A 23,577-nucleotide genomic window follows, 5' to 3' on the forward strand; every position below is an offset into this window, starting at 1 on the left:
CAGAGTTCAGACATCCCTTCTTCCAGCTTTGATCAACATTGTACGTTAGCTGTAGAAGTCATATTAACCCATAACATTAAACATATCATAACCATATGAAAACTAATTAAAAAATAGTCAAAATATTATAACTTACGTTAACCGATTCCCATATTAAATCTTTGACATCATTTGGAACCATTTTCCAAGTCTGATAACTTATCTTTACCTTTTCTCGAACAAGAACTCCAATATAACTTTGCATCTCACCTGCAAATTCTCCTACTGGCTGTCCCAATTTATTGAACCTTACATTCTTTCTGATTCCATGAACCCTTTGCCTAACAAGCCTATCCAAACGTGTACGACCTCTAGATGATCTTGTTGTTTCCGTCTCTGTAGATTCCAAAACTGTTTTGCCCCCACAACTATTGTCATTGGCAGAATATGCAGTATTCTGTTTAGGCTTCTCATTCTTTGACATCCTGCAAGCATTTACAATTTGTTAGGCAATAAGAAAAATGCACTATGCAACACATGTCATAAAAAATTAGTACTCAGTTCTTTATTTTTCTTTCTACATGAAAATGTAATAAGCAGAACAGGAAATGAATGTAACCTATTATGCTGGTTCAAGTCATTTAGGATTGCACATAATTATTGTCAACCCAATACCCATCACAATCTTCACGAATGCATGACGGTTCATTTTCATCTATTCCATCAACATCCATTGACATAAACCCTCGTGTAAAACATTAATAGTGGGTTACATCATTTTCCAATTCATCACCATTCATGTAGTGAATATACTCTTTGGTGGGACTTGTAAGTACAACATGCCATTCAGGATCTTGAGGATCTTCAATGTAAAACACCTGCTCTGCTTGATTGCCAAAGATAAAAGATTCAGACTTGAATCCAATTCTCTTTAGGTTTACCAACGTGAAACCAAGATCATCAACTTTAATACCGTTGATATTCTCAACCCAATTATATTTAAACATTGGAATTTGAAACATTTGGTAATCAAGTTCCCATATTTCTTGAATAACTCCATAAAAAATCATGTCTGACACAATTGGATTTTTATCCTTTGCACTAGCTGAAAGGGGATCGGTTACGGACGGAAGTTTAAAATTTTGATTTTTCATAAGAAATTTTCGGCCACCTTGATTTAATGTGTAGCAAATACAAAAACAACAAAATGTCATACATAGTGTGTTTAGAAAAATACCTATCAACCTCTTGAGGTTGATGATGGCTCCAACTAAGGTGTAAACACCTTAGCTCTTGTATGGCAAGAACTTCTACAAGCTTCCAAAGAGCACTCCTTGCTCTAAAATAAAGCCCACCACCAACTAGGTAGATCCCCTCATATTTTGCACTAGAAAAATATGAGGATTTTTCTTTGAGAAGTGAGTGTTTTCTCCAACTATTGAAGAACAAAAAAATGGAGAGAATGAATAGTATTTTCGGCCACTATTCATGCTAGGAGAGAAGGAGAGACATTTTTTTGGTTGTGGGAAAAGTTAAAGTAAAAANCGATGCATTGATGGGATACCAATTGTATCTACACTAGACATGTAGTCCGAGCAAAATTCCACAGCCTCTTCAGCAATATAACGTTCGGCTATACACCCTTCAGGCCGATGGCGATTTTGCACGTAGCCTTTCAATATCTTCATGAATCTTTCAAATGGATACATATGCCGAAATCAAACCGGTCCACACAATTTTATCTCGCGTACAAGATGAACAGTCAAATGAATCATTATATCAAAAAAAGATGGGGTGAAATATTTCTCTAGTAAACACATTATCATCACAATCTCTCTTTGCATCTCATCCAACTTTGAGACATCTATCACTTTATTGTATACCACATTGAAGAACCCACACAACTGAGTGATAGTATCTCTAACATGTTTAGGCATGACACCACGTATGGCCACTGGAAGCAATTGTTGCATCAAAGTGTGATAGTCATGTGACTTAAGGCCAACAAGTTTCAAGTCCTTCATCGACACGAGGTTTTTAATATTAGATGAGTAACCCGTAGGGACCTTTATTCCAAACAGAGAATTGCAAAATTTTCTTTTCTCAGCCTTGCTTAGTGTATAACAGGCAGCTGGCAAATACGTTCTTTTCTCCCCCATCTTTGGTATCAAATCAGTCCTCAAATTCATCTCCATGAGGTCTAGTCTTGCTGCAACTCCATCCTTTGTTTTTCCTGGAATGTCAAGTAACGTACTGATGAGACTTTCACAAACATTTTTTTTCAATATGCATCACATAAGTACATGTCGAACATGTAGATGTTTCCAATACTCAAGTTCAAAGAATATAGATTTCTTTTTCCAACATGATTTTTCATCACCTACCTTCAACTGAACCTTCCCACTCATTTTTCCCAGACGATAATTATTTCTTTCAACTCTTTCTAATACTTCATGCCCATTTAGCGGTTTTGGTGCGAGTTTAAACTCTTGGTTCCCATTAAATGCTTTTTTTGCCTTCGATAAGGATGACTTGTAGGAAGAAACCTTCTATGGCCTGTATACGCAATTTTTCTACTATGCTTCAACCTCGTCCAACATGTTTCTTCACCACATATTGGACATGCATGATATCCTTTCACAATATAACCTGACATGTTCCCATATGCAGGAAAATCATTGATCGTCCATAGTAACACAGCTTTAAGCGAGAAAATTTCTTTTCGATATGCATCATATGTATCAACACCTATATCCCATAAAAATTTTAAGTCGTCAATTAGAGGTGTTAAGTAGACATCAATATCATTTCCTGGTTGTTTGGGACCTGATATCAACAAAGTGAGCATCATAAATTTTCTCTTCATACACAAACTTGGAGGAAGGTTGTAAGTGATCATCACAATTGGCCAACAAATATATGCAGAACTCATCAAACTATGTGGATTGAAGCCGTCTGCTGATGTGGCCAATCTTAGGTTTCTTGGCTCGGAAGCAAAATTTGGCCAGTTGTGATCTACTACTTTCCAAGAGGGAGCATCAGCCGGATGGCGCAAGTATCCATCACGAATTCTTTTATCAGCATGCCAAGTTAAGTCCTTAGATATCACCTTCTGCTGAAACCATCTTTGAAAGCTGGGAATAGGTGGGAAGTACCAAAGGACCTTTGCAGGAACTCCTGCATTTATCGTAGAATTTTTACCCAACTTCCACCTTGACATCTCGCAAATAGGGCAACCGGTAAAATCCTCATACTCCTTCGGGTATAAGATATAATCATTAGGACAAGCATGAATTTTCACATAATCCATCCCTAAAGCAAATAAGCTTTTCTTTGCATCATACAAAGATAAAGGCAATTCATTGTCATTTGGAAGCATTTGCCCAAACAAACCAAGTAAATCAGTGAAACTTTTATCACTCCAACTATATTTTGCCTTCAAGTTATATAGTTTCACAAGTGCAGATAACTTTGTAAATTTAACACATCCAGGATATAAAGGTTTCTCGGCATCTTCAAGTAGCTTATGGAATTGTTTTGGATTCTCAGCATAACTATCATATGCACCATGGACCATATTTATAGGTTCCTTGGTAAAATATTTGCGTTCATCTTGCCCTACTCGATCACTATCATTCATTGAGTTCCCGAACTTAGATCTTTCGCCATGCCAAATCCATGTATGATATGTTAAATCTATACCATTACAACACAAATGAGCCCTTATAGTGTCAATATCTTTCGTCTTTAGATTACCACATTTTGCACATGGGCAAGGCATTGCATTCGGATTGTTAGTGTTTCGCGATGCAAACTGCAAGAAATACTCCACCCCAACCTCATATTCATGTGACAACCTGTTCTTTGACATCCAATCTTTGTCCATTATACGTACAACTAACCAACCAACAATGCGTCAAATCCTTCAAAACAGTTGAAAAACAACCATAACAAAGGAATTACCGCTCAAACCCGCATCAAAGAAGCATGCATGAACTAACATAACAGCAAAAATTCCAATAAACCATTAAAATTCCAAGCTAATTTAGCTATCCTAGTTAATATTTTTCCACATATTTCTCTTATTATTGAGATGAGATAAAATAGTATTCCCTTTCATATCTAAATTTATACGACATTTTATTTAATTTCATTTTCTTCCTGTGTGTTAATGCCACATTATCTTAATATTGATCAATAAAATCCAATCCATTTGTAAGGTCAGACTCCTCAAGCTATGCCACTGAAACCACCGCAGCCACCGACACTTATTCAAGTGGCGACGTTATCAAATGAGCTGATGCAAGTGACGAGTATGAAAAGCAAGGCTCCTATCGAACTAACTTTATTTTTTTTTAATAAGAATCAGTTTAAGATGTTAATCAGCATTTTGTCGGCACATTTTTAAAAAATCACAAAGCAGAAATTTTATGCCCATAAGCCAGATCAATTCCACTAAATTTGGGGGAAAAAGAAAACGAAAAGATAAAAGAAAAGCATACCTTGGCTTGAAGAGTGTCGAATTTTTTGAGAAAGAAATCGGACAAAGAATCCGACGATTCGGGAACGCACTTGTCCTCGTACAGGGCCAAATTTCTGGGATATTTCGCTCTCTCGATCAGATAAAAGATAATGGTGTCTTCTTGCCGAACGAAGGTCGCAAACCTGATGGCTAGATCGCACGGTGGTCGGCCAGTCTTCCTTGGCTTTGAGAAGCGGCGGCGTCGACTTGAGATTTTGGGGGAAGAGGGCGACGTAGCGCGGGAATGGGTTTGGGTTTTCTTTCTTTCTCTTCTCTCTTTTATTACAATTAAGTGTGTGTTATAATAACACTACAAATTTTTTCAAAAAAAATTCTACAACAACGGTTTTAAAATAACCGTTGTCTATAACCATTTAAAACACTAAGAAATGACAACGGTTTATAAATACCGTTGTCTTAGTTCTAATAAAACAAGATCAAAGACAACAATTTTAACAAACCGTTGTCTTTGACCCTTGACAAAACCACTTATACACAACGGTTTTTATAAACCGTTGTTGTATCAAAAAAAATAAACGCTCATCCACAACAGTTTTTGTAAACCGTTGTTGTATCTTAAAAAAAAGACGCTCAACAACAACGGTTTTTAAAAACCGTTGTCGTAGACCAAAAAAAAACACGCTCATCGACAACGGTTTTTAAAAACCGTCGTCGTAGACATATAAAAGACAATGGTTTTCCAGAAACTGTTGTCTTTTAGCGGGTTTTTTGGGAATACGACAACGGTTTTTCTTGAAACCGTTGTTAAAAGAAAAAGTACAATGGTTTTTATAAAAAACCGTTGTCTTTGACGTGTTGTTGAATTAAGATTTTCTTGTAGTGAAAGAATTCAGTTGGATATTATTTCTATCATCCCCAAGAAACAAAGGTGTTTGTTTCTAGGAATGCAACTTTTTTGGAAAAAGAATTTCTATTGAATAGAAAAGGGGAGATGATAGAACTCAAAGAGGTTCAAGAGACACCCACAATTATAGAACCCACACCCGAAGTGCCAAGAGAGGAGATACAAGCTCCTAGAAGATCCGAGAGAGTCTCGAGACCACCTATGAGGTATGGTCTGCTTCTTGAAGAGGGCCATGATGAGCCTAACCATGGATGTGATCCAAGGACCTTCAAGGAAGCGTTATCTGATGCCGATTCATCCAAGTGGCTTGAAGCGATGGAATCTGAGATGAATTCCATGCATTCGAACCAAGTGTGGAATCTTGTAGATCCACCTGAGGGAACTGTTCCCATAGGGTGTAAATGGATTTACAAGAGGAAACTTGGGGCGGATGGGAAGGTATTGACCTTCAAGGCGCGACTGGTAGCAAAAGGGTATACTCAAAGACAAGGTGTTGACTATGAGGAAACCTTTTCTCCAGTTGCAATGTTCAAGTCCATAAGGATATTGCTAGCCATAGCTGCATGGTATGACTATGAGATATGGCAGATGGATGTTAAGACAGCCTTTCTTAATGGGGATATTAAGGAAGAGATTTACATGTCTCAACCCGAAGGGTTTACATCTATCGGAAGTGAGCATATGGTATGCAAACTTCAGAGATCTATTTATGGTCTAAAGCAGGCATCTAGGAGTTGGAACCTCAGATTCGATAGTACAATCAAAGAGTTTGGTTTTACTAAGAATCCTGAGGAACCCTGTGTGTACAAGAAGGTCAGTGGAAGTGCTGTGACATTCCTTGTGCTTTATGTTGATGACATTCTACTCATTGGGAATGATGTAGGGATGTTGCAATCAACTATGATATGGTTAGCAAGTAAGTTCTCGATGCAGGACTGGGGTGAAGCATCTTTTGTATTGAGAATACAGATCTATAGAGATAGATCAAAAAGATTGCTTGGTCTCACCCAGTCCACATACATTGATACCATCGTGAAGTGGTTCTCGATGGATGAGTCCAAGAGAGGACATCTACCAATGTGTCATGGCGTGTCCCTATCCAAGTCTATGTCTCCTATGACTGATGCAGAGATAGCGGCGATGACAAGCATTCCTTATGTATCTGCGCTTGGTAGCATCATGTATGGGATGATATCTACACGTCCTGACGTGGCTTTTGCACTAAGTGTAGTGAGTAGATATCAATCCAACCCTGGTCTTCCACACTGGAAAGCTGTGAAAGACATCCTCAAGTATTTGAGAAGGACCAATAAGTTGTTCGTGGTCTATGGGGGTGGAGAACTGAAATTAGAAGGCTATACCGACTCTAGCTTCCAAAGCGATATCGATGACTCAAAGTCAACCTCTGGATTCATATTCATGCTCAATGGTGCTGCTGTCTCTTGGAAGAGTTCCAAGCAAGACAGTACTGCGGATTCCACCACTAAGGCAGAATATATAGCTGCATCAGCTGCAGCAAAGGAAGCTGTTTGGATAAGGAATTTCGTCCAAGAGTTGGGCGTTATTCCTAATGGAGTTGCTCCTCTCCCGGTGTTTTGTGACAACACGGGAGCCATTGCTCAAGAAAACGAGCCGAGGTCTCATCAGAAGTCCAAACACGTATTGAGAAAGTACCACATCCTCAGAGAGATCGTGGAAAGAGGAGATGTCACGATTGACAAAGTCGGCTCCACAGATAATGTTGCTGATCCGCTAACTAAGCCTTTGCTTGGACCATTATTCGAGAAGCATCGCGAATCGATGGGTTTGAAGCATATGGGTAGTTGGCTCTAGTGCAAGTAGGAGATTGTTAGAGTAGGTACCCGTCGAGCCAAGTGTTGGCCGAGGGTTCATGTTTAAACTCTATGTATGAACAGTCTTTATTTTAATAATATTTGAAATTATTATTTTGGCACTTTTTTATCTGTATACCCATGCTAGTTGCATAGATAAAGCCCTTGAATATACAAATAGTAGAAAGAATATGAGATGCTCATATGATGAGTATCATGAAACTCATATTTGTAATACTGTATATTCTAAACGGTTCCTAGTCGATTCAGCCGCCGCTAAGAAGGATATAGGCCGCTCGAGCTTGAGACTAGTATCTGCGATGTGAGTACCATGTTTCATTGGTAGGGGACATTGTGATGTCCGAGCATGCAGATAGGTGCTCCTGGTAGAGTGCACTGAACAACCCTCCATTAAAGGACTTTCCAAGTGGTTCTCACTTATCGAGTGGAAAAGTCCTAGTTTATGGTTGTACACCATTAGTCCTTATGACCCGGGACAACATTGAGACTCTATGTGCTAGAATTACACTTTGACTTGTTTACCGACTCTCATGGGGTCATCAGGTGGCAAGGTTGGGTGTTCTGTCGAAACATATAGGAGTCGATGCATTGTAGTCGGGGATTCACCGCTTACCTACGGGTATGGATATCCTATGTGTTTTTCATGTATATGTAGTTTGAAATCTCTGATCAGAGTATGGTGGTAATTATGAAAGGGGTTTCATAGATTACACCATCGATGCAACTACGACATGACACATAGTATCGATTCATTGACAACTCTCGATAAACCAATGGTTGTCGAATCGGTCGGGATATATGAGTTGAAGGGACCGTACTGTACGCTAACCATAATTGAATGGTTCTTGCAGGCACTATCATTTGATACCTAGGGAATCATGTAAGCGATGCTGCTAGGCGTTTAACATGATTGGTTGGGTACTATCAGACTTGAGTTCTGACGTTCTTATTATCAAGGAGTTGATAAATAAGAATGGAGCAATTGGGGTATGCTCATATAAGGACATGTTTAGTCCGAATCACATGGAGATGTGAACCCACGGCTAGTTGTATCAATGAACCATTGAGGGCCACACAAGTACTAGCTTTCTAGATCCCGTTGAGAAGTAAAATAGTTCAATGTGTTGAACGGCTTATAAAGGAGTTTATAAGCGTAAGGAAAATTAGAAGTATGACTTCTATAAAGGAGAAAATAGTTCAATGTGTTGAACGGCTTATAAATGAGTTTATAGGCGTAAGGAAAAATAGAAGTATGACTTCTATGAGAGAAATGTAAATTTTAATTTATGGAAGTGTTCCTAAATTAAAATTTGGCCAAGTGAATAATGTATTTGAAAATTGTGATTTTCATAAACATTATTATGGACTAAATTAAATTAATTCAAGTGTTGAATTAATTAAATAACATTGGGCCTTGTAGAGCCCAATAGGAGATAATTATTTAACTAGTGGGCTTAAGTAAAATCAAGTAAAGTCTAATTGGGCTCAAATATGTTTGAGACAATTAAATTAAAAGTCCATGGGCCCTTTGTAAATGTTACAAGCCCACTAGGTTTTGCACACTAGTACTTGGTGTTCGAATTTTTCAAGATTTTCCATAAAATTTTCGGCTTTCATGTTTAGAAAACATTCTTGAGCTTCTGTTGCAATTTCGAACGCCTAAAATCGATCCATTTCAAATCCACCACAAAGTGTTGACAAAGACATGCATAACAATGCAAGTTCTAGAAAAATTAACAATGCGGGACAACACATAATCAAAGAAAATGGACCATGATATCATGATTGCTCATAGGCTCAAAGCTCACAAAAGAAAAAAATATAGCAATTGTGTTAAATCCCACACACTTGTCCTCTGTAACTATCATCAAGAGCAACTTATTCATAATGCAAACGTGAAAATGAAAAAAACATTTGCACGCAAAGAAAACATCATCATTTTTTTTATTCGCATCGGTGGCAATCGGGATTCAGAAGAAAGATATAACAAATGAACTAAGTGCTTGGAACTAACAACGTCACTATTTTTTTTAAACCCAAAATGCAGAAAAATTAAATCAAAATACTAAAAATCAAATTAAAAAATTAAAAAAATCCCACAGTCAAGTCAAACTTCTCACAATCAAATCAAACACCCACACCTAAAATTGACATTTTCCTCAATGACAAAAAAATAGATGCTCAACTAAAACGATAAAATAGTAGGAAAAGTTAGAGAACTCCCCTGAGAAATGTTGAGCATCATAAAGAAACATCAACTACTACTGCGGTGGGGGAAACGGTGGTTCGAGGCGGCGCTGGGGTTGCAGACGGAGGAGAGAGTGAAGTGAAGCTGGTGGACGTTGCTGTTGGCTGAGAGTTGGTAAAGGAGGAGCTGATGGGATTTGGAGAGAGGAGATGGAGGCTGCTGTGAGAGAGAGAAAAAAAATTAGGTTAAATTTTTTTTTATTAAAAAAGAGAAAAAAAAAGATATGTTCCCAGCAGTAGAGGTATTTCAACAAGGCGTGGTCACACCTTGTGCGAAAACCTCTACTGGAATGAATATTTTTTTTAAAATCAGTAGATGTGTTTTAACAAGGCGTTGCCACGCCTTGTGCAAAAACCTCTACAGGAAGAAAATAACAAGAACTAATTGTAAACCAGCAGTAGAGGTGTTTCAACAAGACGTGGCCACGCCTTGTGCGAAAACCTCTGCTGGAACAAAATAAAAAATAAAAAAACTAAAATTTAGGTTGCCTCCCAAAAGCGCAATTTTTTAATGTCGTTATGCTCGACATTCATTCTTTCTTGTTGCTCATGATGGTTCATATATGGTCACTTTGTCCACTTTATTCCGCTTCAGTATTTTCATAGCAAATTTCAGCATGTGCATGTTTTCTTTGAATTTCTTGAAAATCTATATCCCTTGAATATTTCCTCTTTTTTTCATGAGTACATGCTTGGGTTGATCTGGAGGGAGTCTTCGCTCAATTTTAGATATCTAAGAATCAGAGAGAGAAAATCTAGTATTAGAATTTTCAACATGTCTTTCAATAATCTCCTTTAAATCATTTTTATCCACAAATTTTGAATTTTTTGTGAAAAGTGATTAGTGATATCAAGAGCATTAATAGTGTTTTTACTAAGAGGATATTTCATGGTATCATAAATATTAAACTTAGCAATCTCACCATCAAATTCCATAGTAAGGGTACCACTATTAACATTTATGACAGACTTTGAAGTTTTCAAAAATGTTCTTCCTAGCAAAATTTGACTGTTTAAATCATCATTTTCCATGTCAAGCACATAAAAGTCAACAGGAAAAACAAAATTTTCAACTTTCACAAGAACATCTTCAATTACACCTCTAGGATAAACAGTGGACCTATCAGCCAATTGAATCACAATGCCGGTTTCAGTCAGAGGTCCAAGTTCCAAATAATTATAAACAGAATCAGGCATGACATTGATAGAAGCACCCAAATCCAACATAGCCTTTTCAAGTCTAGTATCACCAACAGTACAAAGGATAGAAAACATACCTGGATCACTGCATTTGATAGGAATAGTTTTTGAATAACAGGAGAAACATGTTTTCCTATCTTTTCTCTTTTACAGCCCTTCAACTTATTTCTCTTCTGTGTAGTACACAATTCTTTGAAAAATTTTGCACAACAAGGTACTGGTTTAATAGCATCTAATGAAAGAATATTTACCTCGCCTCTACGTAAATTGTCATTCATCTCCTTAATACTTTCAAATTTCCTATTCAATGCAAGAGGGAATGGGGGAATAGGTTTATACTCAAATAGAGGAGAAAACTTACCTTTCGGAGCATCATCTTGATTGATTATTTTATCCTCAATTTTTATCTCATTTTCTTATTTTTTCTTGGCTGATGCTTGTACCCCAATTTCTTGAACCTCCAATTCTTTACAATTTCTCAAAGTAATTGCACTCACATTCTCCCTTGGATTCACCACTGTCTGAAAAGGTAGACTACCTGAATTTTGTGCTTCCAACTTGTGAATTGTGGTCGCCAACTGTCCCACTTGAGTACTCAAATTCTGAATGCTAACCCTCGTTTACGGTTGAAATTTTTGAGTGTTCTCAGCTAAGGCCTTCACAATTTCATCTAGGGACGTACCTGAGTTAGAGGCTTGCGCAGGTGATGGATGCTTGTGAAAATTTTGTTGTGGATATCCTTGTTGACCTCCTTGATTCCTGTAGCTGAAATTTGGGTGATCTTTCCATCCTGGATTGTAGCTATTAGAATACGGATCATACCGGTTTTGAGGTTGTCCAGGAAATCCGCTGATTGCATTAACATGCTGCATGGGATCTTCTTGTAATGTAGGGCACGTGTCCGTCGAATGTCCAACCATCTCACATGTGCCACAAGCTTTGGCCTGTTGTACCTGCCCTACAACCAACTTTTCCAAAAGAGATATCAAAGAATCTAACTGTTGATTGATAGGGTTAGTGCTTACCTCATTAACTTGTCATGGGAGGATATCTTGCCTAGTTCCAAACTGATGTGCATTGGCAGCCATGTTGGGGATTAGAGCTCATGCCTCTTGAGGCGTTTTGTTTACCAATGCACCTCCACTTGCATCATCAATCATGTTCCTATCAAAAAGCGAAAGTCCCTCATAAAAATATTGAACTAGTAGCTGTTCTGGAATCTGGTGTAGTGGACAACTGGCACACAACTGCTTTAATCTCTCCCAATACTCATACAAAGTTTCCTCATGCAGCTGTCTAATTTCACAAATGTCTTTTCTAATATTTGCTGCTCGTGAAGCTGGGAAGAATGTCTCCAAAAATTGTTGTTTCATATCGTCCCAAGTTGTTATGGATCCAGAAGGCAAGTAGTAGAGCCAATCTTTAGCCTTGTTGGCTAAAGAGAATGGAAAAGCTCGTAGTGAAATTTGTTCCTCTGTGATCCCTTGCGGTTTCATGGCTGTGCAAACAATATGAAACTCCTTCAGATGTTTATGGGGATCTTCACCTGCAAGACCACGAAAAGTAGGCAATAAATGAATCAAACCAGATTTTAATTCAAAAGTAGCGTAAGTAGTAGGGAATTAGATGCATAATGGTTGTTGAATAACATTAGGATTAGCTAACTCCTTGAGTGTTCTTTGAGCTTGTCCTGCCATTTCTTCTTAGTCACTTTCACTTCTTTCAATCTCAAGATCAATGTCAGATTCTCTTTCTGTATCTTTGGAGTCCAATGATGCGTTCAAATCAGGAGATGATGATGACGACTACTTTTCACGCCTTAGTCTTGATTCTTTTCTCAATCTCTTAGCTGTCTTCTTGATTTCAAGATTGTATTCGAGTTCACCTGTACGAGAAGAACGAAGCATAAAAAATAAAAAAAATCAAAAGTAATTAACCTTGCACCGCTCCCCGGCAACAGTGCCAAAATTTGGTTTGCTGTCGTTGACCACCAAATTAATTCATACTCTTTTAAATAAAAACGAGTGTAATGGTGAGTAGGGTCGAATCCAGAAGGAACGGTAGATTTATTTCTTCTGGTAATAAAAATAAAAAGGGGGAATTTGTTTTGATAATTACTAAATAAAATAACCTAAACTAAAATTACCAAACAAGAAAAATACTGAATCTAGAATTGAAAATTAGTGGACGAGATAAAGTGAAGAATTTATTATGAGAAAATACTAATTCAAGGGGATTCTACAATATCAATAAAAAATTAAATAAGAAAACATAGGGAAATGCAAACTATTTTGTTGGGAGAAAAATTGGGGTCATGCGCCTTCTTTTCGTACGTGAGGATGGAATATGGTTGTGAGAAGTTTTTTCCAATCTGATTCTTGAAATCTTCTATGCGCTGCGACTCTTCCACGTGAGTAGTAGGCTTTTTGAGTCTAAATTTTTGCTAAACAGCCCACTAATATTTAATTAACCTTAAATCTTAAATATAAAATAATAGATAATATCTTATCTAGAGTTTCCTTTCAAGAATTTCCAGTAAACCATACATCATAATTAATTCTTTCAAATCTTGCATAATCTTCACAAAATCAGATTTTCCACTTCCTGCAATTTTAGGCAGCCGAAACATAACCACAAGGCGTGTCCACGCTTTATTCCAGAACCTTTTTTGGTTTTGTCATTTACTTTCAAACTCTATCTTGGAAACTTCAAATGTAAAAAAAAACATAACCTTTTTAACTCAAATTTGTTCCAAGATCGCGAAAGTTCCTCCTACAATAAAATTACACAAAAATGTATCAATTAAACATATCAGAGGTTGGATTAATGGGAAATATGAAAATAAAAATACTAACTATTACGAGCCTATCACTATCATTTACTCATTAATTTAAAAAATAATATACAAACTCCTTAGTTCTCATTCAACAACATAAGTAGACAGATTTAATAATTTTAATGTTTACAATTATTTGAACATTTAAATTATATAATATTTTAAAAACAAACATGTAATATATATTATTTAATTTCTAAATAACATGCAATAAAAACAAATTAAACTATGTATAAATCTACAACAAACATATAATCTGACCGTAGAAGAAGTCGGAGCACGGTGCACGTGCAAAAAAATCAGCTCGAAAACAACCTGCACTAAAAGCAAACAAAATTCTTGATCTTAACCAAAACAAAAAAATTTACCAAGAATTCAAGCTAAAAAACTTGCCTCTACTCGAAACTAAAATCGTCTAAGAGAGAAACATGGTCCTCAAGCCATCATCCAACCCCTACTCTGTCAGGACAATGCGGGTGTGTTGTCCTTAGCTATTGGGCACCCGTCACAATTGTCGTTTGGAGTTGGGACCATGGCAACAAAATTTGTTCGGCCTTTCTAACTATATCATGAGGTCACAATCGCATATACAGAGTACCATACAGTTCCGTGTAAAGAATATATTTACCTATTAATCCAGCACAACCTGATGAGATAACAATGACTGGTGGGGACTGCATCCCAAAACAATAATTTAAAAAAACCCAATAAAGGAAACATAGAAAAGAAAAGGGAAGAACAAAAAATCAGCGCAAAAAGAAAGCTCTTTATCAATTTAAAATTTCACGTAAATTACTTTTGTAATATCCTTAACATTAATGTTACTCGCTCATGCACAGGACACACTTATACAAAATAATTGAGGGGGTCATAGTAAAGTGTTCTTAGATAACATTTTAGTATTCAAAATATTTACACACGCAGAAAAAAAAAACTGGGTTAAATTTAATACAGCTGAGATAGTAAAGTATTAAAATTCAAAGAATACTTAGAATATACAATGAACCAACCCCTACATTATATTCCATGCTTTTTCCACAGAGCCAGATAGTATGAGTTTTGGCCTGTTTCCAGCATTGCACATGATCCTTATGCATATAGCCCCGTTATTAACATTATTATCATATTAACTCACCTTTCTTTCTCCATTTGGGCATGCAGATAAATAAAAGAAATGAACTGCAAAGAAAAAGACACAAGTCCGTAATGTTTTAAGTTGTGAACATTGTTAAGATTTGAGTTAAAACCATGCATAAAAGCAGATCATTCTTTCACACATAGTATAGAGGATAGTGCGTGTGTCATAAAATTATGTCCCCGCATCAATGGCCTTGAAAAACACAATTTGAGAGTGATGCACAAAATTGAACTGAAAACAGTGACATTATACCATGGATCCTTGATTACCACTTGCAATTGACGGTTGATCATCAGAGAATCAAAGCATAGTGGACATGTCTACACATAGCTAATTTATACACTAGCACTCTTGCAACATAAATATGAATCATGTTTATCGTGAAAGAGGAATTTGGCAAATTTACAGCCATCCCTACCACAAGAGTCAATCTGAGACTGAAAAAAAATTGTATATTGTCGATGCTTGAGGGTACCCAATATCACTAAATGTTCAAGTACTTACAACTAAAAACATCTATTAATATTACTTGTCCTTACATAAGCTTAGAATGCATATCATAAGCAGCACAGAAAAATACCATGGTTGAGTATAATGATGGTAATCCACAACCCACCATCACTATACTAAGAGAAAAGAATTTCCAAAACAAACGGTTACAACACCCGGTAATATTAATAGATGTTTTTAGTTGTAAGTACTTGAACAAACGGTTACAACTCCCGATTTACGTCCTTTCTCTAGCAACAAATAGTGTAGCAAGCGTTCCCCGGTCATCTCCCGTAGTCCACCGCGTCGGTATTCATTATTGTAACACCATTCTTCTATACTTGACAAGATTTATGATAATTATACTCATAGTCAACATAGGGTTTGAATGATATACGTATATTATTAAGTAATTCAAACAAGAGATATCAATTTGACGATTTATAAAAAAATTTGGCATGATGTCCCTACACTTTGTAAAAGCCAAAAACTCATGCAACATCATCTATACATAAGCATAATCATATTTTAATATACAAACATACACTGTATCGCTATACATATAGTCATAAACGTCATGAAACTTGTTTCAAACCATGACATAAAATCCCTTATAATACATATGCGGAAGCTAGGCAATAAGACGTCCAGGTTCTTGTCGAGGTAAGACACGTCACAAGCATCCATTTGCGAACCAGCATCTTATGCATCTCATTACCTGATTCTGTAATACATGAGCTACGTGAGTTTATAAAACTCAATAAGTTGGCACTTATACGTATCAATTTGCATCGAAGGATTATACATATCAAGTCATGATCAACAATGAATCTTTAAATCATGTCATACCATATCATATATTCATGTTCATTTATGTACTCGAGCCTCATTAGTTGGCATGTACTATCGTGCTTGCTTTATTATATAGCTACTACTGTGTTGGACGTTAGGGTGCCCTGTGACAAACCCACACCCCGTGAACATGTATTGGCCAATAGGTTTGGTGGACTTAAAACCACACATGATGTCAACAAGCTCATATATCATATAAAAAGCAGTCATTTTCTTTTTCTTTCATGTTCATGTTCATGACATAGCACCTGTCTTCAATATTCATGAATTTCTTTCATATTTAATACATAACAATGGAATATGGTGCTATGTTTTCATCAAGAAACATACTAACAATGTACATATAGTAATAATCAATGGAAAGCATTTGATATTCATAATATTACTCATGTATTACTTCAAGAACATGCCAACTTACAGTTCAAGTGTACGAATACTGGTTTGAGGCGATATTTCTCGCTCCTATGCTGTCAAATATATCAATAATCCAATCACTATGTTTATACTAAGTGAAAGTCACCCCTACATATATAACAATCAAAAAAGATGAAAACTTACACCTCTAGGATGTTCTTGTGATGGAGAACTAAATTCTAACTTCAAAATGATGAAGAAGAAGAAGAAAAGATCACTTGGAGGAAGAGTTTTTGGTTTTCTTTCGAGTTTATGCTGTGAAGAGAAGTTGTGGAATGGTGGAGATGCTTAGAAAATTCGAAACTTATATTTTCATATACAAAGCGGCACTCGGGCGGTAAGATCTTGCCGCTCGAGCACGGAACATTCTGCCAAAGTACTGAATTCTTGGTGTAGGGGCGCTCGAGCGGTAAGATCTTACCGCTCGAGCGCCGAACCTTCTGTCCTGCACATAGTTTCATCAAAGATCGCTCCAGAAACGTTTCTTCCCTTCATAATTTGAAAACGTGGTAAACATGAAAGTTGTAGTCTCTATGTCTTGGCTTGCTTCTTCAATTGGATTCATGTCATTTTAAGGTTTGAGTAAAAAGTTATGCTCAATATACCACAATGTGTCATTGTAGGAATGATGATACACACGACACTCTTCGAGGCGCTTTTGGCTTGTCTTCCACAATGATTTGGACAAAACACAAAACATGAAAGTTGTAGCCTTATATCTTATCTTTCTATTGGTTGTAGCCTCACACAATTTGGATCAATATCAAAATCATTATGCTAAAACCCGTAAGAACTACCATATTTTTCATCTCATTTCCTACATTTCCATACCAACTTCCATTACACTACTTTATCTACACATCTTACTATCACTATTTAGACATATATTCATTTTCAATACACCATGGACAATATATAAATCATATTCAATCTCACTATCGATACCTCAATCAACACGTGAAACATAATGAGTCAAATAACAACATAATAAATTACATAAACGCATAATTAATCATTTGTACGAGTAATCAAGCATTACAATTATCTTCGAGCATTTAGACGCAAAGGCATATATATTCTCTTATTTTCTTCATCGATCTTGTCGTAGTAAGTATTTTGATGTTTATTGCATGTAAAAATCCGGTTATATTATGCAAATTTTGAGCAAAAATTGTTGAAACGATTTTGAACAAGTTTTTAGATCTCAAAAATCCAATCTGCTGTCATTTCAAATCATGCGAATTTTTGGTCGGTTTTCTGGAAAAAATTTCAACATGTAAAACGTAGTACTTTTTTATACATTCGATTTGATAGTAAACTCGTAATTTTTGGACAAGAAACGAGTGAGTTATGATCATTCTCGTGTTACTGCTCAAACTGTGATGTTATAAAATATGTTCTTCATGTTTCTTGAGTTTTATTGGTTGCAGGCTTTGTTGGGAATCGCCGAGTGATCATTGCTGTGTTTAGATATGTCATGCGGTCAGAGTCTAATCGGTGTTTTGTTTTGAGTTTGTATGGGTTTGGTTACATTAGAAGTCATAGGGAAGCGAATGGGTAGAAAATGACATTTTTGGGGTTTGGTTCGTGCAGGGTTAGCGCCGCAACGCTACATTTGGAGTGTTGTTGCTTCGTGTAGGGTAGCACCGCGGCACTGGTTGGGAGCGCCTAAGCGCTTGACCAAGCGCTGCAACGCTACACCTCAACGCCTAGGCGCTGGTTCAAGGGTCTTCGAGCTTCAAGTTTAGGTGCTATTGCTTCATTTGATTATTAATACGTCGTTATGTCCAAACTTAGTGAGGATTAGATTAGACGCTACGAAGTTTGAATATGGAACGTTGAACTATGGTTTAAGCGAGGTCCGTGTCTTCCATTGCTTGGGAAATGTTCATACTCCATCTCGAGAATGTTTCGGGGTTCGAGGTAATGGTTAAGTATGTTGATTAAACATGGTCAAGTCCTGAGTGGTCTAGAAAGTCATAAGTTATTTAATTACTTCGGTGGTGAGTTTGATTGGTACGGTTAAGTTATGGAATTTTAAGTTGTTGGAATAATGTATTAGTATGTATGTGCAGCAGTAGCCCAAGCGAGATCCAACGAAGCCCTCAACGCTATGTAAGTATGTTCGACGTGCAAAAAAAATGTTTTATGTTTTTGAGGTATGCGATTTGTATTGTGACCAAATATGAACGGGTTTGGAAGCCGGAGAACGTGTCCAAGGTAAAGCATGACCGGGTTATGATCAAGGTTGGGAAGCGGTAAAGCATGATTAAATACCAATCCACCCGGTAAAGCATGACCAGAGATCTTATGTATGTGGCAGTAGACATCCCTGTCAGCCCAGTATTGTGGTTTAGTTTGATAAGGCGCATTATGTTATGGGTCACTTGCTTTGAAACATATCTCTACGCAAAATGATGATGATTATGTATGCTTAAGTTTGTACGTTGCAAGTACGATTGTGAAAAGTTTATGAATTGATGGCACATCCATATTTATGTAAGTATGCTCAGTTTATATATATGTTGGACTACTTTAAAATGCATGTGGACTTATTATGTATTACTTGCTATTCTTAGTTTATACATGTTGAGTCTTTAGACTCACTAGACTTGATCGATGCAGGTGAGGACGAGTATGAGGAGACGAGAGGCGGGGATCAGTGAGTTGGCTCGGACTGTACGGAGGCCTAACCCGAGGACCGCTTTAGTTTCAAGAGTTTTATGCATGATAAAATTGTTTACTCTTATTTTTAATGAAGTTACTTTATGTAGTTTTAAACAAGTACTCGTTGCAAGTTCGTTTACATTTCAAATATTGTTCAAGCATTTTATTTTTATGGCATTTTGAAGTAGAATTACTTATTTAAGAAAAATTTTTATTTTCTGTAAATTTTAAGTATTATAAAAGTACGGTACGTTACAGTTGGTACCAGATCCGACCTCTCCTAGTACGGTGTGGTTCGGGGAGGAATCAAGCCGAAGCTGGTGGTAATGTGAGGCCCGGGGCCGAAGAGGGCGGGGGTGATCGTCTGTGCTATGAGGTTGCACGTACAATGAGCGGCTCCTAGCAGGCTTCTAGGTGGAGCGAACATGAATGAACCGATCTTACACCGAAGGAGAGGGATTCCGAAACTGTTCAGGTATGAAACTGTACAGTTGAAGAGGGCTTAAAAGATTTGATTGGTACTACTCATATCAAGAAGTTGTTTCTTATTTTCGGTAGCTCATCATTTAAGAACTCCGAAGTTAAACGTGCTTGACTTGGGCAATTATGAGATGGGTGACCACCTGAGAAGTTTCTTAGGGTGAGTGTGAGTGATGACATAAGAACGCTCGAAAGACTCATCTTGGAACAGTGATGAAAGTCGTCGAATCCGGGGCGTTACAGTACCCAATATCACCAAATGTTCAAGTACTTCCAACTAAAAACATCAATTACTATTACTTGTCCTTACATGAGCATAGAATGTATATCATAAAGTAGCACAGAAAAATGCTACGGTTGAGTATAATGATGGTAATCCACAACCCACCATCACCATACCAAGAGAAAAGAAGTTCCAAAACAAACTGTTACAACACCAACTTCTACAACAACAACAAAAAACTTACACCAATGAGGAAATGTAACCACATAGGTACTTTGATCCACCTCCTAACAAACGGCATAGCTGTAGAAGGATTGACATTAGAGAATCTAAACACAAAATCTCCATTAAAATTGCAAGAGTTTGTAAAGAACCGAAGAAATTTTCTCATATGGTATCATACCCACAATCCCAAATTAACAATAAATCCAATCACATATAAAAAAATAATTAATACACCAATCAACATAGTTAAAACAAATCAGTCAATGCAGAAAAATCAATAATTCAAATCAAATTATGTGTCTTGACTCAGAACATACTAACCAATCATACGAAATGATATAACATCATTCATCCCAAGGTTGAAACCATAAAAGCTCCTGTCGTGCCTTCAATGGCTGATCCTATCTAATGCGACAAGTAAAAAAGATAAAATATCACAAGTCCGATCAAAACATAGAGCGCAGTAGGAAAAAGATACAAAAATGGCGATCCACACCAAGGAAAAGCTTTCCATGTTGAGTGGTGAAACAGTCCACTCACTGGTCTCCTGTGGAATTCAGAGTTGGGATTTTAGTTTTGAGGATAATTCGTTGGGTAATCAAAAGGGTTATTGGTGACTTACCATCTCTTTCAAAAGAGGGCCAACACAATGTTGACACCTTAAGCCTTGGAGATCTCCTCGCGATTTAGAACTTGGCTCCCCCATCCAAATCGCAATTCACTAGAAATTATCAAAACGAAAAGTACTCAACCTGGTTATAGAAGAAGAGTTGCAGGTAGGGTTTCAGCAGGCAAATGGTCACTATTTATTGGACTTTACAAATACTTGGACACACACCAATTTTTTAATCGTTAATAATTAAAGATTTTTTTTTACAATAATAATAAAAGATTTGAGTAGAAAGTTACTGGAAATAATTAAGGTTAATTGGCTGTGAAATCCCAGGACGCAAAAATCCTCATTGGAAAAAAATAATTTATTAACTATTTGTGTTTTCAATACACATGTCCCAATGCACACATATCCTGACTATACATGCTTTAAAAGATATGTGTACTCAAAATTTAAAATACGAATAGTTAATAATCATAAGTCACTACAAAAAAATTTTATAATTAGTGACGGTTTTTTCCGTCGCTTATCAAATTCGTTAGAAATCCATTCTTCAACCGACGATATATCCAATTTCTTTCGTTATCCATTTTATCCTTCAAAAGAATAAAGAAGATGTATTTTACTTAATTGCTATCATTTACTCATTAATTAAAAAAATTAAAATACGAACTCCTTAGTTATCATTCAACAACATAAGTAGACAAATTTAATAATTTTAATGTTGAGAATTAATTGAACATTTAAATTATATAATATTTTAATAACAAAAATGTAATATATATTTATTAATTTATAAATAACATGCAATAAAAACAAATTAAACTATGTATAAATCTAAAACAAACATATAATCTGACCGTAGAAGACGCAGGAGCATTGTGCACGTGCAAAAAAATCAGATGGAAAATGACCTGCACTACAAGCTAACAAAATTCATTATCTTAACAAAAACTAAAAAATTTACCAACAATTGAAGTTAAAAAACTTGCCCTAACTCGAAACTAAAATTGTCTAAGAGAAAATTTTTTATCACAGATGGAAAGCGGTGCGGAGAAAAATGGAGGGAGGAATGGCAAATTTATAGACAATTTGTGACGGTGTTACCGTCGAGAAAACCATCGCTATTATCGACTGTTTTTCTTAAACCGTCGCTTCGCCAATCTAGCGACGATTTAGATCGGTGAAGGTTTTAAAACCGTCGGTAATAGCATCAGTTTTATCAAAACAAGAAAACCGTTGCAAATTGTCTATAAATTTGCTAGTCTTCCCTCCATTTATATCTCCACCACTATTAACAAAATCAGCTCAAAAAAAAAAAACCACACCAGAACCAAGGATCGAAACCTTCTAATCATTAGCAGGACAAAAGTTGTTTACGGAAGTTTGGTTTCGGCCTTCCGAAACATGGTCCTCCAGCCATCATCCAATCCCTACTCTGTCAGGACAATGCGGGTGTGTTGTCCTTAGATATTGTGCACCCGTCACAATTGTCGTTTGGTGTTGGGACCGTGGCAACAAAATTTGTTCGGCCTTTCTAACTATATCATGAGGTCACAATCGCATATACAGAGTACCATACAGTTCCGTGTAAAGAATAAATTTACCTATTAATCCAGCACAACCTGATGAGAAAACAATGACTGGTGGGGACTGCATCCCAAAACAATAATTAAAAAAAAAACCAACAAAGGAAACATAGAAAAGAAGAGGGAAGAACAAAAAATCAGTGCAAAAGGAAAGCTCCTTATCAATTTAAAAATTGACGCAAATAACTTTTGTAATATCCTTAACATTAATGTTATTCGCTCATGCACAGGACAGACTTATACAAAATAATTGAAGGGGTCATAGTAAAGTGTTCTTAGATAACATTTTAGTATTCAAAATATTTACACACGTAGAAAAAGAAAACATATAATCTGACCGTAGAAGACGCAGGAGCATTGTGCACGTGCAAAAAAATCAGATGGAAAATGACCTGCACTACAAGCTAACAAAATTCATTATCTTAACAAAAACTAAAAAATTACCAACAATTGAAGTTAAAAAACTTGCCCTAACTCGAAACTAAAATTGTCTAAGAGAAAATTTTTTATCACAGATGGAAAGCGGTGCGGAAAAAAATGGAGGGAGGAATGGCAAATTTATAGACAATTTGTGACGGTGTTACCGTCGAGAAAACCATCGCTATTATCGACTGTTTTTCTTAATCTGTCGCTTCGCCAATCTAGCGACGATTTAGATCGGTGAAGGTTTTAAAACTGTCGGTAATAGCATCAGTTTTATCAAAACAAGAAAACCGTTGCAAATTGTCTATAAATTTGCTAGTCTTCCCTCCATTTATATCTCCACCACTATTAACAAAATCAGCTCAAAAAAAAAACACCACACCAGAACCAAGGATCGAAACCTTCTAATCATTAGTAGGACAAAAGTTGTTTACGGAAGTTTGGTTTCGGCCTTCCGAAACATGGTCCTCCAGCCATCATCCAATCCCTACTCTGTCAGGACAATGAGGGTGTGTTGTCCTTAGATATTGTGCACCCGTCACAATTGTCGTTTGGTGTTGGGACCGTGGCAACAAAATCTGTTCGGCCTTTCTAACTATATCATGAGGTCACAATCGCATATACAGAGTACCATACAGTTCCGTGTAAAGAATAAATTTACCTATTAATCCAGCACAACCTGATGAGAAAACAATGACTGGTGGGGACTGCATCCCAAAACAATAATTAAAAAAAAAACCAACAAAAGAAACATAGAAAAGAAGAGGGAAGAACAAAAAATCAGTGCAAAAGGAAAGCTCCTTATCAATTTAAAAATTGACGCAAATAACTTTTGTAATATCCTTAACATTAATGTTATTCGCTCATGCACAGGACAGACTTATACAAAATAATTGAAGGGGTCATAGTAAAGTGTTCTTAGATAACATTTTAGTATTCAAAATATTTACACACGCAGAAAA

The 23,577-nt window shown here is 36.5% G+C and overlaps 1 protein-coding gene across 1 annotated transcript in view; it reads right to left on the bottom strand.

Annotated features, from left to right (window-relative positions):
- Positions 1-21,513, bottom strand: part of LOC140991479 (uncharacterized) — a 56,347-nt gene extending 34,834 nt beyond the window's left edge. The window contains exons 1-3 of the mRNA XM_073461444.1: positions 21,464-21,513; positions 20,613-20,742; positions 20,487-20,537 (exon numbers count right to left, since the gene is read on the bottom strand). Coding sequence (XP_073317545.1) covers positions 20,487-20,537; positions 20,613-20,696 — 135 coding nt within the window. The 5' untranslated portion in view covers positions 20,697-20,742; positions 21,464-21,513. The remainder of the gene's footprint in view (positions 1-20,486; positions 20,538-20,612; positions 20,743-21,463) is intronic.
- Between the last annotated feature and the right edge of the window lie 2,064 nt (positions 21,514-23,577).

Source organism: Primulina huaijiensis, chromosome 13 (assembly GCF_012295235.1).
Source record: "Primulina huaijiensis isolate GDHJ02 chromosome 13, ASM1229523v2, whole genome shotgun sequence".
Lineage (NCBI taxonomy): Eukaryota > Viridiplantae > Streptophyta > Magnoliopsida > Lamiales > Gesneriaceae > Primulina > Primulina huaijiensis.